At 40.7% G+C, this 20767-nt stretch overlaps 1 protein-coding gene across 1 annotated transcript in view; it reads left to right on the top strand.

Moving 5' to 3' along the window:
• The window catches only part of LOC126291679 (DNA topoisomerase 2-like), a 174674-nt gene that overhangs the window by 139687 nt on the left and 14220 nt on the right, over positions 1-20767 (top strand). Inside the window, exons 21-24 of the mRNA XM_049985274.1 lie at positions 2186-2300; positions 2390-2572; positions 17726-17879; positions 18993-19231. Of these exons, the coding sequence (XP_049841231.1) occupies positions 2186-2300; positions 2390-2572; positions 17726-17879; positions 18993-19231 (691 nt within the window). The remainder of the gene's footprint in view (positions 1-2185; positions 2301-2389; positions 2573-17725; positions 17880-18992; positions 19232-20767) is intronic.

Below are 20767 nucleotides of genomic sequence, written 5' to 3'. Positions count from 1 at the left end.
GCCGATGGCATTGTAATTCTGTCAGAGACAGCAAAGGACTTGGAAGAGCAGTTGAACGGAATGGACAGTGTCTTGAAAGGAGGATATAAGATGAACATCAACAAAAGCAAAACGAGGATAATGGAATGCAGTCAAATTAAATCGGGTGATGCTGAGGGAAGTAGATTAGAAAATGACACACTTAAAGTAGTAAAGGAGTTTTGCTATTTAGGGAGTAAAATAACTGATGGTGGTCGAAGTAGAGAGGATGTAAAATGTAGACTGGCAACGGCAAGGAAAGCGTTTCTGAAGAAGAGAAATTTGTTAATATTGAGTATAGATTTAAGTGTCATGAAGTCGTTTCTGAAAGTATTTGTATGGAGTGTAGCCTTGTATGGAAGTGAAACATGGACGATAAATAGTTTGGACAAGAAGAGAATAGAAGCTTTCGAAATTTGGTGCTACAGAAGAATGCTGAAGATTAGATGGGTCGATTACGTAACTAATGAAGTATTGAATAGGATTGGGGAGAAGAGAAGTTTGTGGCACAACTTGACCAGAAGAAGGGATCAGTTGGTAGGAAATGTTCTGAGGCATCAAGCATGGAGAGCTGCATCAAACCAGTCTCAGGACTGAAGACCACAACAACAACAATCAATTTTGATTCTCTCGGTTGGTTTTTTCTTTAAATACCATAGACTTTAACTTCGATACTGTTTTAATACAAGACCATCTTAGTTTCCAAAAAAAAAAAAATACTTTCAATCGTACTCGATGATTTGTTCCAGATTTCACCTAATTACATTAATCCTAAAGATTCCTACCAATTGCAGGACCTATATACTTCAATAAAATTATAATTTAGTAACTAGTTTCATTATAACAGGTTTAAATATATAGGTTTACCTATGCCACTACCTTTTGTTAGAATCAGTGATTCCTATTTATTTCCAATTGGATCGCAAAATACGTGTTTTAAATGAGTTTCAGTGGACTTTTAAGTTTCAAATTCCTTTGTTTTATTAGTTATAAATTCTGACATTTGGGATTGAGGGTATCAAAACTTTGGAGTCTTCCCTAAACTGGGTGATTGTGTTCTTCCTTGGATTTATTGGACCTAATTCTTGAATAAATTTTAATTTGTAGTACTCTATATTTATTAATTTGGTTTGGTTGAATTTTCGTGTACTTTTATTTGTAGAATTCTTCTTTACCATAGCAGTCAATTTTATTTTGATCTTTACAATGTAATGGTCAGACTTGTCTGTTGCCCTTGGGGCTTAGATTTCACAATGGTGAAATTTATCCCTGCAGATATGTTCAGCTGCCATTTATACTTTCTGAATTCAGAATGTTTCCAGATTTTGAATTTGAGCTTTCTTTTTAAAGCATATTAATAATTATAAGTTCAAATGTATTAATAACTGAAATGTGTGACTTAAGATATGTCAAACCTAAGTAAATAAGATTTAAAATTGCCTCAAACTGTGTCTCTGTCATACTAAACCAGTGCACTCGGTACGAGGCAGTAAGTTGTTTCCATTGACAGCAGTGGGTACCAAGATTCAAAGGAAACATTTTATTTACAAATCTAGAACTACTGTATTAAATGTTTTCTGCCCTAGGGTGCAAGTATTCATTGTGACATGGTCACAGATAATTTGGGTAACAAACTAGCAAGGTCACATGCTAGTGACTTAGACTTGGGCTTTTTGAATTGACTATCTTGGAAGAGGACATAACTGATTGCAAGGCTATTATAGCATCAGTATTGAAAAGAATATTAACAAAAGTAGGAAAGTTATTTTCTTAGATTGCACAGTATCTGGATAGTTGACATCAAATATTCAGCTCTGAGGAAAAGATATGTGGCAAAAAATGGCAATCTGCAACTGGGATCCGGTGATACAGATTATGTTACTGTTACCAGGTGTTTTAACCTGTAATTACTTAACACGGGGAGTACAGCAGTGTGAAAACTCCCATCTTACATTATTACACTTCATGTAGAGGATGACAATTATCCAGTGCCAGATTAACTCAGTGTTATCTCTGATATAAGTGTCACTTTGGAATGGTGTAAAATGCAGTGGTGTCCTTAATCATGCAGAAAAACTGTTGTGGGTAAGGCCTGCAGAGTAGTTGCAGCCTGTGAATTGCAGTTTTTTGTGGAAAGTGTTTTTACAGCTATAAAAATTGTTTGCAGCAAGGAAAGAAAGATGCGGATACTCCTGATGATGGTGTGGATGCCAGATCACTGCAGGAACGAGTAGGAGTAGCCCCAGAACAGCTGGAAAAGAAACTCAAGGAGAAACGCAAAGGTGCGTGTGCTTAACTGTGAATTATCAGTAAAGTTTTGTCCACTAAATTGTAAGTTTTTATAATGTAACTTTTTCATTTGTCTGTGCAGAGACGTTGAAACAAACTAAGCAGACTTTCAAGGGTAAAAGCAAGGGGTCTCCTAAGAAGAAGAGAAAGTTCGTGGATTCGGATAGTGAAGAGACAGATGCCTCTGTGTATTCAGTGAGTGAGTCCTCGCCAGGGAACATCTCTCCCCCTGCAGCGCAGAGGACGACGGCACGAAGGACGGCAGGTGAGCAGTTATTGTCACTGTCTCTGTCTACACCAGCTGTATTGTAAATAGTCTGTGGACTCGGACGTGAAGAAGAAAATCAAAAGCATTTGCTGGACTTGGGTACTTTAAATGACATGACATTGGTCTTTATTTTTACCCTTTCCCACATCACCAAGCCAACAATTCTGAATAGCTCTGTATGTGTAATATCAAACTACCCCTTCTTTTAGTAAAGTTACACCACAGTCTTTGTTCATGATCAGCTTAGTTAGTATATTTCCATTAGTTACCTGATCTACTCATCTTATCTTTAGCATTCTTTCATAGCATCACATTTCTAATGTATCTGTTCTCTTCTCGTCTCCACATGATAGTTATCCATGTTTCACTCCAGTATTATCTCACTTCTGGCAAACCATTTCAGAAAAAGGCTTAAATTATATTGAGTGTCAAAGTACCCAGAAAAGCTTTACTTACTGCCAGCATGCATTTTATATCCCCTCCTTTCCATGAAGTTGATACTATTACCTCTTTTTTGAGACGACATACCTTCTGCTCAAAATATTTTCAAAGTCCTTTACAGTATCTGACAAAACTTTGTTGATGAACGTCAGAATTTTAACTTCTTCCTACCTGAACTTAAATTCCTTTTCCAAATTCATCCTTGATCTCCTTTGCTAAACCTTGCACAATGTAGAGGTGGAATACCATCAAAGATACGTTACAATTCTGTCTCACTCATCTCCACTTTGCTTCCCTTTGATGTCCTTTGACTCTTACAACTTCAGTCTCTTTTTGGTACAAGTTGTAGATATCTTTCCATTATCTGTATTTTATCTGTGCTACTTCCAGTATTTTGAAGAGTGTTTTCCATTCAAAATTGTCAAAATATCTAACTCTACAGGTACTGTAAGTGTAGTGTGCCTTTCTTCAACCTGTTTTCTGAAGTAGTGGTAAGGGCAGTTTTGCCTTGCATATGCCTACATTTCTCCACACCCCAAAATGAAGTTACTGAGTGAAATGGTGCAGTAATTTTCATTCCTTCTTAACTGATCTTCCCAGAGGTTGACTTCTAATGGTTCTTCTGTTTTTGTATAAGGAATCTGTGCGAGTATTTTGCACGCAGAACTTACCGTGCTTATTGTCCTTTAGTATTCATATGTCTTCTTTGGAATTGCAATTAATTGATGAAGCCTGAACGTATTTTGCATTTCTTGTCGTTGTACATCCCTTCTACATATTCCATCCATTTTCATTCTTCCCTCCTTAGCTTGCCCACCTGAGCTTTAGATATTCATAGTAGTGCTTGTCCTTCCTCCAAATATTTATTTTATCATTAATTTCCATGTTGTCTGCCTTTCCCGTATTCATGTGCACTTGGGTGCTTCTGCGTTTCTCCTGTAGCCATTCCTAATGTGCCGTATGCACTTGTCACTCATTTTCAGACATTTTTATTCCCTTTTGCTTATTCACATATCAAATTTTTATACTTTATCCTTCGATCAATGAAATTCTATATTTCTTGTTAGACAGCCTCTGTAGTCTTCAGTGCATAAGGGCCTGGGTTTGATTCTTAGTACATCCTCAGATTTTTTTCTGTGGTTGGAAGGCTTGGTATGGGGTTCACTAAGCCTTTCTGAAGCCAATTCAGGAGCTACTCCTACAAAAAAGTAGTGGCATCATCAGGATTCACTTGCTAGAAGGATTGCTGACACACTGATAATGTGTCACACAATCGTACATTGTTACTCCTACTACATGCAGCAGTTGGTCAGTTGGAACAAGCTCAATACATAATCTGTGAGTAGTGTTCACGTTTTCACTATTACATCTCTCTAATCGACCTATTTGGCTTCTTCTGTGTTGCTGTCCCCTGATTGTCAGTTGATGCTTAATGCTACCTGACAAACTCTAGACAATCTCTGGTTCTCTGTATACCCTGATCCCATCTCCAATTTTCTAATGTTCTGCAATGAGTGAGGGTGGCAATTCTTCTGGAAAACCTGGAATCCTCAGGAAATAACATTTTACCTGGAAACATCAGGGAAGACTCGGGGAATTGTGCATTTTTCACCTAGTACTGAAATTGAATAAAATTGAGTTTTATAAATCTCTAATTTTAAAATACTAATATCCCAGAATGTTAATTATATAACTGTTGTTCCAAATAATTTAGCAGTGTTTAAAAACTGCAGTGTGGCTGGTATATAGCTCAGCTCGGAGGAAAGAAAAGTAATTATTGTGGTACACTGCCCCCTCCTGCTCCCGGCAATCTGTCTCCTCACACTCTGAATTCAGGGAACCCTTTTTTCTAAGTTTGAGTAGCCACCTCGTGTATTCATTTATAATCAGCAGTTTTGCAATTTAAATCAGGTTTTGAATCTCATTCTTACCATTATTTAATCTGTGTGGAACCTTCTGGTCTTAAAGATCTCTTACATGTATACAATCTTCTTTCACAACTCTTAAACCAAGGTCAAATTGTCCTCTAGAAAAAAATTATACCAGTTAATGCCTTGTATTATTCTATTCCTCCAGTGCCTGTTCTAGGTTCTACTGCTGTTCCTTCTCTTTCTTTATGTTCATCACTGCATGATTTTCACCCTTCTAAGTATCATGAATAAGTTCCATCTGGTTGCATATTTTTTTTGTATTTTCATCACTGGTAGTGGTAGTAGGTATACACACTCGTACTAGAGATCACACAGGATAATGTTGCCCCTGCCCAGAAATGCAGTCTCATCCTGGCCACTGGGTGAGTCCACTACTCTGTTCCGAAGGGGCGGCTGCTTCATTCATGTGCCGCATGCTGTGCTGTGCACTTTGTCTGGTGGTGGTGGCTGTGTCATTTTTAAAGTCTGCCACCTGCCACCCCAAGTACTTGGAGTGTTCTCATTGCCCTCTGTGTTCTGAGTAGTAGGGCATCAGAGTCCTTGTCCACAGCAGGTGCAGGGAAAGTGATTTGAATCGTGCAGTGTCACAAAATTTTATGTTGGAAGGGGCAAGAGGCAGTGGGTGAGTAAAAATCCCATTAAAAAGTGTACTGGAGAAGGTGACACTAGCCACTGGCGTTTCCTGTTGGATAAGAAAGAGACTAGACAGTGGGGAGGTAAATGTCTACAGCTACTTTCCAAAGCTTCTCTACTCCAGGAAATATGTGGAAGGAGAATAATAGACATTTCAATAATTCTGAGGAACAAGTTGTCAAGAGGCTGTTACTTAATGTCCCCATGACACAAACTGTGCCCAATAGTCACAAGTCCCATTAATGGAAGAAAGCATGTTGTTTGAGAGAGAAATTTCACCATTATGATCCTTGCTACACATGTTAGAAAAGGTGGACCTGCAGTTTCTCATGGCTGGAGGGGATTGGCACCAGAACTGCGCGCGTGCACACGCACGCCGCCTAATTACCGTAAATTTTGAGGAGGTGCGGGATGAGTGACTACTTTGTCACATCCCAAATTTGTTGGAAATTGCCACTGTGTTCATCAAACCACTCAATCTTCTGGCCTTGTGACATGGTGCATTATCTTGACGGAAAATGCCACTGCTGTCAAGAAAAATTATCGTGAAGGGGTGTATGTGGTCTGCAACCAGTGTATGATATTCCTTGGCTGTCATAGTGCTTTGCACAACCTCCACTGGACCCACGCATGCCTACATCAATGTTTTTCAGAGCATAAGGGAGCCAGCATCAGTGTTTGTTCCACAGTTTAGGTGTCAAGGAGCTAGCTGTTCCCTAAAAACAATGGATCCACGACGCCCCCTCCCCCACCCCCCTTACCCCCGTTGGCATGACCAAGAAAAAAATCTGAATTCAGTAGGCTGTGCAACACTGCCACAGCACCAGTGTCCAGTGCAGATCATCATGTGACCATTTCAGTCAGCATTGCTGATGTGTTGATGTAGGCACATACATCGTCAGGAGTGTTATGTGCACTGTGTGTTCGCACACACTAGAACGATGGCAGACATTTGTAATGCATCTGGACAAGTTTTCACTTTGGTTTCGCCATGTGTTGAAGATTAATCACAGCGCTTCTTGAACCCAGGGAGTTGTGCTGTTTACAAAATGCCTGTGCTGACCCTCCGCGCAATTCACCATTCTTCACACTGACAGCATGCTCACTGATATTACATGACTGTGCATGTCTGACTAGCTGTCATTTCTTGACAGGTGAAGCTTCTATCACCTGAAGGGTTTATATCAGTAGTAGTTTGGTCGTCGTAATGTTCTGGCTGATTGATGTACCTTTAAATATTTGTTAGATATCTGAGGTAAACATGGGTCTTTTCTGAGTAGTGTGAGAAACTGCCTTAAAGGTAGCTAATGTGACATGTGTCAATGAAAGACAAATTATGGTTCTCACATTAGACACCATGAATGGTCAGATGGATAGAAAGAAAGGAATAAAAGTGGCACTTCGAAAATGACAACTCCTCGCTGAAGTATACATGCCTAGAACTCGTACAGTGAGTGTGTAAGGTTGTTCAGAATACAAGTAGTTTATTTGTATCTTGAAAGCAAGGTACTGATTCTCCTACAGGAGGAAAATTTGCTTTCATTCTAGATTATTTTTAATGTTAGTCGCAAATTAACAGCGGACTAATGTGGGGAGATAATTACTGACAAATTTTCATGGTAATTGTTCGAGCTGTTTTTACTATCCACTTAAAATGTATGCATAAAACGGTCTATTCAGTTTGACTTAATTACAGTTTGTATTTTATCAGACGTCCATAATAGTAGTAGGTATACTAATTTTCCAGTAGTTCCTTTACTGTGCTTGCTAATGCTCTATTTTCACTACAATTGTCACTTTCCGTACCTCTCTATCTACGCAGCTGGTGGCCATGTTGATTAGTGCAATTTCTACTTCGGTGGGTCTTGTCTCAATGTCTGTTTAAAGTGTCCTGAAGCATCCATTACACTATTCTTGGTAGTTCACCAGCACTCCCCTTTTGTTGACGTTTCTGTTGCTAGGCTGTGGTCAGTGTCTCTGACATGATGGATTCCGCCGATGACTGACATCGGCCAGAGAGGGCTGATCTTTTCAAATCAGTAGGCCACTGTGTGAGCAGTCACACTATGCCTATCCTATCTCCAAAACGTACAGACTTCAGATGATAATCAGTGAAATTCAAATTAGTTTTTCTTCAGTCAAATCGACAAACTATCTTGTACACGAAAAATAGAGCATGAGAAACTGATAAGTTTAGTCCAAAAAAAGTGAGTTTGTGGCACCCTGGGGCTGAAAATGTCATCGGGATACAGTTTGAAATCAATGGACTGAAATCGCAGGTTTATTCAAAACTTCAAATAAGGAAAATCTTTATTGGAAGTTTTAGGTTTAGGCTATAACCTCAAAAATTAATTTGTTCAACTGAAGAGGATGGCATATCTTACATGCATATAGCTAGTGCACTGAATCTTTTTTGTGGTACATTGTCATCTACAAATCACTATTACTACAACTACTACTACTACTTACGGGCATTTTATGCCAGCAGAGTAGTGATACTGTTAATATGAAGTGGTTTGAAAATGTGATGTATGGCATGTATTTCCACTTCTAAGTACTTTACGTTGTCAGAGTATCTTGTGCTACACATTATGCTTATCTTTCATTGGTGTGCTAAATGACAATTACTGAAAGTTAAGACATCTGCACAACTTAAATAAATCCTGTGAAACAGAGTGTTTATAATTTGATTTTCAAGGTCACAATGAATTACCTCAAGAAGGGAAGAGTCCTTTTCCCCATCACCTCATACATTTGTAAAACTTGTCTGGTTACTCCAATAACTGAGGACAGAGTGTATAGTACTGACCATGCTCCTTGCAAGACAGAGGCTTTTTTAGGGGTGGGGTTCATAACCTGAAAAAGATTTAGTCAAGTGACAGGAATGGTGCATCTTTTGCTTAAAATTTCTGTAGTGGATCTTTTTGGGGTATGGTAGGCGGACATCAGCTGTGTACCAACTACACTCCTGGAAATTGAAATAAGAACACCGTGAATTCATTGTCCCAGGAAGGGGAAACTTTATTGACACATTCCTGGGGTCAGATACATCACATGATCACACTGACAGAACCACAGGCACATAGACACAGGCAACAAAGCATGCACAATGTCGTCACTAGTACAGTGTATATCCACCTTTCGCAGCAATGCAGGCTGCTATTCTCCCATGGAGACGATCGTAGACATGCTGGATGTAGTCCTGTGGAACGGCTTGCCATGCCATTTCCACCTGGCGCCTCAGTTGGACCAGCGTTCGTGCTGGACGTACAGACCGCGTGAGACGACGCTTCATCCAGTCCCAAACATGCTCAATGGGGGACAGATCCGGAGATCTTGCTGGGCAGGGTAGTTGACTTACACCTTCTAGAGCACGTTGGGTGGCACGGGATACATGCGGACGTGCATTGTCCTGTTGGAACAGCAAGTTCCCTTGCCGGTCTAGGAATGGTAGAACGATGGGTTCGATGACGGTTTGGATGTACCGTGCACTATTCGGTGTCCCCTCGACGATCACCAGAGGTGTACGGCCAGTGTAGGAGATCGCTCCCCACACCATGATGCCGGGTGTTGGCCCTGTGTGCCTCGGTCGTATGCAGTCCTGATTGTGGCGCTCACCTGCACGGCGCCAAACACGCATACGACCATCATTGGCACCAAGGCATAAGCGACTCTCATCTCTGAATTCGTCCCTCCATTCACACCTGTCACGACACCACTGGAGGCGGGTTGCACGATTTGGGGCGTGAGCGGAAGACGGCCTAACGGTGTGCGGGACCGTAGCCCAGCTTCATGGAGACGGTTGCGAATGGTCCTCGCCGATACCCCAGGAGCAACAGTGTCCCTAATTTGCTGGGAAGTGGCGTTGCGGTCCCCTACGGCACTGCATAGGATCCTACGGTCTTGGCGTGCATCCGTGCGTCGCTGCGGTCCGGTCCCAGGTCGACGGGCACGTGCACCTTCCGCCGCCCACTGGCGACAACATCGATGTACTGTGGAGACCTCACGCCCCACGTGTCCAGCACTTCGGCGGTACGTCCACCCGGCCTCCCGCATGCCCATTATACGCCCTCGCTCAAAGTCCGTCAACTGCACATACGGTTCACGTCCACGCTGTTGCGGCATGCTACCAGTGTTGAAGACTGCGATGGAGCTCCGTATGCCACAGCAAACTGGCTGACACTGACGGCGGCAGTGCACAAATGCTGCGCAGCTAGCACCATTCGACGGCCAACACCATGGTTCCTGGTGTGTCCGCTGTGCCGTGCGTGTGATCATTGCTTGTACAGCCCTCTCGCAGTGTCCGGAGCAAGTATGGTGGGTCTGACACACCGGTGTCAATGTGTTCTTTTTTCCATTTCCAGGAGTGTATTAATAATACTGATTGCTGGCAGGGTAATTTCTTTGTAGGAGTGTGGTGATTCTATTATATGAAGTGGTTTGCAAATGTAGTGTATATGTGTGTTCACGCTTTTCAGTGCTTTGGTTGTCCAGAGTACCTTGCACTAAACTTGTTTTTCACATGTATACTGGATGGCAGTCATTGAAAGTTATTTGAAGCATGCCTGCACAAAGTTCAATAAGTTCAGCAAAACAGACTTAGAGTAGGGAATAATGAAACATGTATGTTTTGTTTCTGCACAGTTTAAGTGCAAATGTGTCTGTAAAGGTAATTTGGCATTTTAGCTTTAGAGGGAATATCTTCAAAATGATGTATAAAAAAATATTTTTCATACAAAGGCTGATACATAATTAACATTCTTCAAAACCGTAACTCAGCATTTTTTTAGTAATTTGAAATTTTGCAAACTATCTTACCACCATTAATTAATTTTGAAAAATGAAAACTTATGTTACAAACATGAAGAAATTTCGTTTATTTTATGGGTGTGGTGTAAGAAAATCATGCGTTACAAATTCCTTTACAGATTATCATTGTTATTATTACTTTCTAGCGTAATAAGTTATTATTTACAATAAAAAATACACATATATGTGAAACAAAAGTCTCAAATGTACGTTGGATGACTTAAAACCTTAAACAAATATAAGTAAAATTAATAATTAGAATAGTAATGAATGTTCAGATACTTTAACTAGATGTGGTGAAAATTCTCACAGCTTATTTTGCAAAAAGGTATTTCAGAAATCAGCTTGATTAGACAGGAATGGAATCTGAGGAAGTTAACAGTAGACAAAGGCAAAAACCTTACTAAAATTGGCGTGACGTCACAATGAGATCAGTCAGTCAGTGAGTGAGTGAGTGTGCACATCAGAAAGGAAATATCACGCAAAATATGGAGTGATGCAGAGAATGAATCATATAAAAAAATAAAAAATAAACCAACAAACTATGACCAAGAAATGAAGGGACCACCCGGTTGCTGGCTCACTGCCACACAAGATATCCATTGTTTCAATGACTGATTCACAGCCTGTGCCTTCCCACGAACACCAACTTTTCTGAATTGCGCAGGTGGTAACTTCCCTGTAATATATCCTATGTTCCCGTGACCCTCCTGACCTCAACCTTCATAAGTCATTGTTCTCACCCATCCAGCCTCCCTGTTCCCAATCCAGCACTACACAGCCCTCATTCCACCACTGCACCCAGTATTTTTACTTCTCTCCTTTTCCACCAACCCTCCCCCACTCCCCTCCGTCTAACCTCCTGACGGCACATAGCTGCCCTGCCGTGCCCTACCCTCTCTCCACCTTGTTGCTGGCGCTCCCCAGCAGCACTGCACTGTCTGCCATCCCTGCCCTACTATCCCTGCTCCTCCCCATCTCAGCCTCCTCCTTACCCCCACCCAGTAGCCACTCCCATCGTGCACTGGTGCTGCTGCTTGCAATGTGCCTACAGTTGCTGAGACAGTCGTGTGTGTGAGCTGTGCACGTCATCTGTTTTTGACAAAAGCTTTGACAGTCTTTTTGTTGTCTATCTGTGACTTAGCATCTGTGCTATATGGTGAGTGGAAACTTTCCTTTTCACAGTATTGTTAAATTATGGGACAAATTTAAGGTCAAAGACTAACCTTTCCCCACTGTCCTCTGAACTACTGCCTAATAGGATAACTCTAGCATGTAGCCACCCAACATTAGCACTGTTCACTGTGGCAATTGAAAGCAAAAAAGATGTAGGTTCTGACACCAATTTTGGTTGGAAGTATTACCCCAGTTAGGAAATATCATAGATCCAGGGCTGATGCGCAGAGCAGTCTAAGTTATAGTGGGAAGTGTGTAGTCTCCACATGTTCCTTGTTTACATTTAGTGATATCGTTTGTTTCCTCTTCGTTTACTGCTCTTACGTCAAATGAAAACAAAACAGAATTTTTGTGGGTGGGAGCTATCAAGTGAATTAAAATACGTTCACATAGTTCTCGTTGACAAATATATGTTATTAGTTTCATATTTTATTTTATTTCCTCTTCTCTCTGTCATGCATTAATCACCTTGTAGAACAAGGGGCAGTCAATGTGTTTGAAATGGAGTGTTTTGTTCCATATTATTGGCTAATTTCAACTGCTAGCTGCATTTCAAGTGCACATTTTCATCTTCTAGCACGTATGGCATTATGCCATAATAATCAAAAATGAGTTAATACAGTACTGGTACTCCAAGAAAATTTACATCCCGAAACCCACACTGAAAAGCTTGGGAATCTGGATATGGGAATTGATTATTCGTATCACTTTGAAACACATCGCTGTCATTTTTTAACCTTTTTGAACGCATTCTAAGTTGATTTCTGAATGAATCGTAAGTTGATTTTTGAATGCGTACATAGTGTACATGATGTCTGTGTCAGGAGAATCCTTGTATCGTGTAGAAACAAACTTTCTTACAGTCAAAAGGGGCTATACAAGCTGAGCGAGGTAAGGCTGAACGGATGAATGCCAACCGCTGCCTGATTGTGTGGTTGACTGGGTTTGTGAATGATGAGCGTTGTTATAACTACTAGCTAAATCCACAGATTCAGTCTACCGTAGTGGAAATGAACGAATAACAGGTAAGAAAGATTACATATTAAAATGGCTCTGAGCACTATGGGACTTAACTTCTGAGGTCATCAGTCTCCTTAAACCTAAGTAACCTAAGAACATCACACACATCCATGCCTGAGGCAGGATTCAAATCCGCAACTGTAGCGGTCACGCGGTTCCAGACTGAAGCACCTAGAACCACTCGGCCGTAGCAGCCGGCGATTACGTATTACCTTCTCAGTGTATCCAAGAAAATGAAATTTTGACAGAATTTTTGGCCAGATCGCTGTACTAATAGGGGCCAGTTGTACAGTCCCCAGCTAGCAGCCACTTTCTTTTTTGGAAGTAGCACAGAAAATGCGTCGTACGAACATGTAACAACGCCTAGCCGGAGAATAATCACGGGATAATTAAGCTGATGATTACGGCATAGTAAGCTTTGACATTGACAGGAATAGTTACAGAATTAGTGACAACAAAATTCTTTGTTAGAACGACGAAGGAGAAGGAACGGGGAAATTGTACAAATTATGGAACAATATAATGATTCAAAGTTTGTATAAAAATTTCGTACCACTACTTTTCGATTTCATGCTTCAGAAACTGGAGTGTATGAATGGAGTGTGATACTATTTCCTAACGTAAAGCTTTTTGCTTGTAGTAGGCCTAATAGGCATTTGATATTGGCACTTTGTGAATTATATTATGTCGTATTATAAAAATGACCATTTGTGCCAAAACAGTCTCGTTTATTTGGTGTGTGTTAAAACTGTTGCAGTATTAGAAAGGCTTATTTTGCTTTATCTAGCAGAGAGTGACAAAATAGACATAATCAGATCAAGAAACCACACCAGTCTTGGGTCCTATTTGTATTAACAGCTTTTCCAATATTAGACAATGACATGTTGATTTTTCATGTAACAAACGTCTGACGAACTTTGATGAGGTAAGGTATTCTTTCGCAGAAAGGAAAGCACGCCATCTAAAGTTGTAGCAAGATTAGAGAGAGAGAGAGAAATTCTAGGAGCTAAGGATTGAAGAAATGTATGTTGTCTTGCTTGTCTCATGTCTTTACTGGTTTTATGTATTCTATATTTAATTTTTTCACACAAAGCAGGAATAAAGAGTGCAAATTTTCTGAAGAGTTTTTAGAGGAGGACAGGTTGTCAAACCAGCCGTCTGTAAGCATGAGAAGCACCACAGGACATTTTAATTTCACCTGTCCTGAATATGGTTTGATGGCATCCATTACAAAATATACACATTTAAATTCCACAGAGCGAAATACAGTGACATGAGATAGGAGAATGCTGTGTGAAGAGGTGTGGCGCTGCACTTTGGCACACTTACAATCAAATAACATTTCTTACATTTCCTTGAACACACGTTTTATGCATTAGACTCTTCAGAAAGATGTGCGCTACAAAATGAATATATTTTTGAAAATCCAATTTCTTCGAATTTTTGACGTCCTATCTCAAATGCTCGAGGGAATGGCGGAGGATTACCCCAGTTCCTAAATACCGTAGATCCCAGGCTGATGCACAGAGCAGTCAGAGTTATAGTTGGGAAGTGGGTTGTCTCCACGTGATCCATGTTTACATTTAGTGATTTTGCTGTTTCCTCTTTGTTTACTGCTCTCATGTCAAAAAAGCAACAGATTTCTGTGGCCAGGGGCTGTCAAGTGAATTTATATACATTCACATAATTATGGAAGGCTAAAACGCGTTGTTGGTTGCAGATTTTATTTTATTTCCACCAAGCATTAATTGCATTGCAGAACAATGAAGTTACTTTTTTCAGTTTGCTAAAGAAATTTTCTTGTACTAATCTTTTCTGCTGAGGCAGACAATATATTTGAAATGAAGTCTTTAATTCCACACACTGTTTGCTGCATTTCAAGTGCACATTTTCAACATCTAGCACGTATGGCATAATGCCATAATAAAGAACCAAACATGAGATAACATAGTACTGGTATTCAAAGAAAATTTACATTCCGAAAACTACATTAAAAAGCTTAATATCAGGTTGTGGCCTACTTCACTGGGAATCTGGACATACGAATGTGCACTTTAAATGTGCACATTTTAGTATGGGTTACGAAATTCCGATTCTCTGGGAGTATTCTCTGATGCCTTTTTGTTTTATGACATAATGTAAGATCTTCTAATGTTTTACACGTATGAACATACAGGCTCCCTTTGACATCGTAGCTGCGCAAACACGGTGATCCCTGTCATCTGGCAGTCTCTGGCACCTGCAGAAATGAACCTATTTCAAATAGATTGCGGGGAAAATATTCTGAATGGTGGTTTAAAAAAGAGTTGCTATCAAAGTAAATTTCCGTTTACGCAAGTTGAACTATCTGCGAGAATGTTAGATGAATTTCTTAAATCAGTGTGTTTGACTCTCGTTTAAAAATGTTACTGGCATTGTGTGATATATCTTACATTGTAATACGCACATAAAGACAAACATTATATGTGCGATCTTAGCTTCTCTTGCAGTGTATTAATCTTATAGACCAATATTATATGTGAAAGCTTTGCTTTTCATGTAGCAACACTGTGTGTATTAATTTAAACCACTAACTTTTTCCGTTAGTGTGTGCGTGCTTCTTAACAGTGATGTTGCTATTGGCTGACTACATCACATGTCCTCAGCTCTGAATACCCGCTGTCATCGGCTGACGAGATCACGTGACATGAGCTATGTTTGGCATACAAAAACGCATCACAATCTCGATTTCAATGCTTCGAAAAGTAACATGCATGTTTGGTGGAATTCGAATTTATACTTCCGTAATACAAAAATATGCTACATACGTGTTGAAAATATGCTACATACGTGTTGCTGCTCATCAAAGATCTTTCCAAAAGGTCTTCTGTCCACTTACTAGGCACACAGCTCTCCAAAGCACAATTTACAGTCTACTTGATCTATGTGATCAAAAGTATCAACACATCCCGCCCCCCCCCCCCCCCCAAAAAAAAAAAAAAAAAAAAAAAAAAAAAAAAAAAAAAAAAAAATTTCGTATTACGTGCATTGTGCTGTCACTTGCTGCCGGGTACTCTATATCAGCGACCTCAGTAGTCGTTAGACATTGTGAGAGAGCAGAATGGGGTGCTTAGCGGGACTCAGACTTCAGACGTGGTCAGGTGATTGGGTATCACATGTCACACATCTGTGCGTGAGATTTCCACACTCCTAAACATCCCTAGGTACACATTTTCCAATGTGATACTGAAGTGGAAATGTGAAGGGACACACACAGCTAAAAAGCATACAGGCTGGCCTCGTCTGTTATCTGACAGAGACCGTTGACAGTCAGAGGGTCGTAATGTGTAATAGGCAGACATTTGTTAACTTTTGTAATCATAGTTCATATGATTGATGTGTATGATTGATGTGTTAGGCATTCAAAGTTACAAGATACATAGGACAGGCAAAGGTGTGAAAGTTGTTTGAGGTGGAGCAGTAACTTGCTGACTAGTAACAGATGTGGGTGGAAGAAAGTAGGAATGGTATGTCAGCACAGGACATTGGCTACTGCCCACTGACTGAGCCTTACTGGGTTTTGCTGTGTCTGATGGTCTCATGTTGTGGGTCTCCTGTGTTTAATGTTGCGAATGACTGGCACTCAGCCTTCCAACTTCAAACGTCCCAGTACTGTTCTACCACCAAGCAGAGACAGCAATTACCGCAAAATCATCAGATAACTGCTTGCTTTCACCACCACAGGATGCCCCCCCCCCCCCAATTACAGGTGAAATTTGTTTCTGTACAGGCAAGTAGCTGTGGTGCCCAGCTAAGCTCAGGGAGTTGGTATGAGATTGTGTGGTAGTTGAAATGAAGGGATAAATTTTAAAGTATGGCGTAGAATGATTTTGTCACACTTTACTGTCTGTTTTTATTCACTCATTGCACTACTTTTTTGGTTCTTCCGTTCGTCACTGATAAGAAACTGATGTTCGAACACACGACTGGTCTTGCTTCGTATATTCCTACCAAAGGGTAGCCTCACCAGTGGCAAATTCCAGAATATACCAAAAAGGCCCAGAATGGTCCACAATGTTCCAGAAGATTCCACAACATTAGTGTGTCGTGGAATGTTCCAAAATGATTTAGGGTGTTCCCAAACATCATGGATTCTTCACAAATGTTCCGGACTATTCCTGAACTTTTCAGAGCATTGCATATAATTGTGAAACATTGTGGAATGCTCTCGAATACTCTCAAATGTTGAATATTTTAGTAAATTATAGAGGGCGAACCTTCCCAGCTCTTATATCTTCAAAAGCCCACCATTCAGATAAAAATTGATACCACCTTCATGGTTAGGGGATGGAGGGCTACAACCCATACCAAGCGGGAAAGCGCCGGGAGACAGGCACATGAACAAAACACACAAACACACACACAGAATTACGAGCTTTCGCAACTGGCAGTTGCTTCGTCAGGAAGGAAGGAAGGAAGGAAGGAGAGGGAAAAATGAAAGGATGTGGGTTTTAAGGGAGAGGGTAAGGAGTCATTCCAATCCCGGGAGCGGAAAGACTTCCCTTAGGGAAAAAAAGGACAGGTATACACTCGCGCGCGCGCACACACACACACACACACACACACACACACACACACACACACACACACACACACACACACACACACACACACACATATCCATCCGCACATACACAGACACAAGCAGACATATTTGCCTTTAAATATGTCTGCTTGTGTCTGTGTATGTGCGGATGGATGTGTGTGTGTGTGTGTGTGTGTGTGTGTGTGTGTGTGTGTGTGTGTGTGTGTGTGTGTGTGCGCGCGAGTGTATACCTGTCCTTTTTTTCCCTAAGGGAAGTCTTTCCGCTCCCGGGATTGGAATGACTCCTTACCCTCTCCCTTAAAACCCACATCCTTTCATTTTTCCCTCTCCTTCCTTCCTTCCTTCCTTCCTTCCTGACGAAGCAACTGCCAGTTGCGAAAGCTCGTAATTCTGTGTGTGTGTTTGTGTGTTTTGTTCATGTGCCTGTCTGCCGGCGCTTTCCCGCTTGGTAAGTCTTGGAATCTTTGTTTTTAATATATTTTTTCCATGTGGAAGTTTCTTTCTGTTTTATATATATATATATATATATGGGATGTCTCTTATTTGTTGCTCCAGCGGCAAAGGCGAAGTTCACATTCAGTGACAGCAATGAAGAAGAAGAAGGAGAAAGTGATGAAGAACTGGAGCTGCATGATAATATCTTGGTGCAGGAGAGCGAAATTGTCCCACATGTGGATGCAGAATTGAACTCCGCTGATGACAGCTTCATGTGAGTTGATAGCAGTTCAACCATTGGATTTAGTGGTGCTATGAGTGACAGTTGATAATAAAAATTCCTGTTCCTGCTGCATTATTATTATTATTATTATTATTATTATTATTATTATTATTATTATTATTTCCTCACATGATGAAATCTGGTTTTTCTCAGTTGAAAGCTTTTGTTGGCCACCTCCTTCCAGCTGCTCTTTTTCCCTCTTCATATTTTTTAATTCTTGCTTCTAGGTTTATCTGATATTGTATGTACACTGGCCAAAGAAAGTGTTGTCATACAAACTTATTCCAGTTTGTTGTCATAAGATTTCATTGTATCTTTTACTATGTGAGAACAAGGTCAGTTCCTTTATAATATATCTTCTTTATGCAGAAAAGGCCCTTTTAGTCTTAGCATTCCCATGAGGCGGGGCTCATTTCACCACTGTACTTATCTGAGAATATTTCAGTTGTCGTGCACTTCGTATTGGACTGGTTTCAGTAACTGTCAGTCGGATTTTGTGTTGAAGCAGAACACACACTCACAACTTATACTGACATCCAACTGGAAAAGCCTCCATTCATCCACTGACTGATTACAATCAGTATCCAACAGCAATGCTCTTGCGGTGCTTACAGCATCACTGACACTTACTGCTGGTTTTCTGTTGGTTATTTTATGCTCTTGCTCTTACAAAGCTATCCAACTTGCCTCAGAATGAATAAGATGACCTACTGACTTCTAACAAGTAGTAGTAACTGAAAGTGACTAAAGTGACCTGTTGGCAGCACTGTATAACCATTCAGAAATTGATCTTCTGTAATTACCTTTTACTGGAGTCATATTGAGTCTCAGCCTTATCTACATCAGAATAGAATATGTAGCTGTGAACTGAAATTTCTGCCAAGGCCAGGACTTGTCAGCCACATTGGCCAGGTGGTGTAGTGGATAGCATATCTATCTAGTAAGCAGTGTCAGTCTTGATGAATTACTTCAGCTTCTATTCTTATTGTTCAGAAATTGCCTGTAGTTGTGTTAAAAAATGGATTCTTGTTAGTGATTAGATGACATGCATGATGTGAAATCAGATGAAAAGTGATTCACTAACTGCAGTGGTATGTTTTGCAGGGTAGAAAATGTTGTCAGCAGTTCAGTCAGAGAGCCCAAAGAGAAGACCAAGAAAGAGGCTAAACAAAAGAAGAAAGCAGTTAAAAGGACATCTGTCTCTGACTCAGCCGATGAGAAAATCATTGTCAGTGATACGGACAGTGAGTTTGAAGTGAAGAAGAAAAAGGCAGCTAAACCAAAGAAGAAAAAAGTTGCAAGGGTCTCTGATTCGGATGGCCCATCAACGAGCCAGCCTCAGGGTAAGAATTAACATCAGATAAGTTGTTTAAGACCTATGAGCCACATTTACACATAGTCATTGTAATTATATTTTGCTGTTAGTGTGTTGTTAGGCTTCTATATTTTGTTTTGTACAAAGTGTAATTGCAGTGTGTTAATTATCACCTCCAACTGCCCCCCCCCCCTCCTCCCTCCTTCCCCAGTGAACCCATGAACAGTGGATTTTGCAATCTGTGGGGTGGCTTAGGTGCAAACCTAATGGAGGGTTATCTGTTGAGAGGCCATACGAAAATGTGGTTCCTGAAGAGGGGCAGCAGTGTTTTCAGTAGTTGCAGGTAAACAGTCTGCACGGTTTGACTGATCTGTCCTTGTAACATCAACCAAAATGGCCTTGCTGTGCTGGTACTGTGAACAGCTAAGAGCAGGAGGAAATGGCTGTAATTTTTCTCGAGGACTTGCTGCTGTAGTTTATGGTTAAATGATGATATCTGGGGTTAACTATTCCAGAGGTGAATTAGTATTTGTGGTTAACAGGCTGAAAGTACCAATCTCAGACAGGTAAAAAAGTGCAATTACCCAAATACCACCCACGGGCTCCAGTGGGCCGATTGGTACTGAGCAGCCACCTCGTTATCATCTGCCAGTGATATCACTGAATGCAGTATGGAGGGGCATGGGGTCGGCACACCTCTCTCGTGGCTGGTGTCAGTTTTGTGATCTGCAGCAACTACTCCTCAGTTGAGTACCTAGTTAGTAAGCTTCAGAAGGGAAGAGTGCAGCCAATTTCCAGTCCTCCCACTGAAGAAACATCTGTGGCAGTTCCGGGAATCGAACAAAGATCCTCTGTGTTGCAGTGACCACTTTGATATGAAGATCAACAAAAAATGTGGCATTAGTGTTCATTCGTGCTGGTATGTGAGCAAACAAGTTACTTGACACTGGAACTGAATGTTACTAATTTGCTTGTGGAGTACTGGAAACTTCTTGTCTTCCAGAATTGAAGAGAATGTGTAGGTATTCAGGATCTCAATAGTAATATTTAGTTTTTGTTGTACTAATCAGTATTATAACTGGCAATAACTACAGTTATGTGAAGTACCTTGAATAGTTTCTCGGATGTTCAGGTAAACAGTTTTGTAAGCTAGTATGTACTGTGCTAAGATGCAGCTGCTAGTATGGAGTTGTATGAAGTGAGCTGAGGAATTGAAGTTAAAGAAATAAAATTACTGGGGAGGTATGTAGTTGGTAGAGGAGAGTTTCTTTGTAAATTGTGATTGTATCCCGTGAGTTTGAGAACAAGGAAGCTTGTGTGTGACAGACTACTACAGTAAAGCTAAGAAAAGAGCCTCGTGTAGTAGCGTAGCAAACCCGCACTCATCTCTTGTGCTGCACATCCACAAAGGGATACTTTGGCAGTCTGTATAGTGTTTTGAGCACACAGTTCCTATAAGAGCCTGCATGTTGCCCTAGTAAAAAAACTGAACCAGCTGAGGTTAACCACAGGCTTACAGCTTTGACAACAACGGCATCAGAACAATGTTGGCCACGTAGTCAAC

The sequence above is a fragment of the Schistocerca gregaria genome, chromosome 9 (assembly GCF_023897955.1).
Source record: "Schistocerca gregaria isolate iqSchGreg1 chromosome 9, iqSchGreg1.2, whole genome shotgun sequence".
NCBI lineage: Eukaryota > Metazoa > Arthropoda > Insecta > Orthoptera > Acrididae > Schistocerca > Schistocerca gregaria.
The sequence above is the reverse complement of the archived record's forward strand: the minus strand, read 5'-3'. Positions and strand labels throughout refer to the sequence as shown.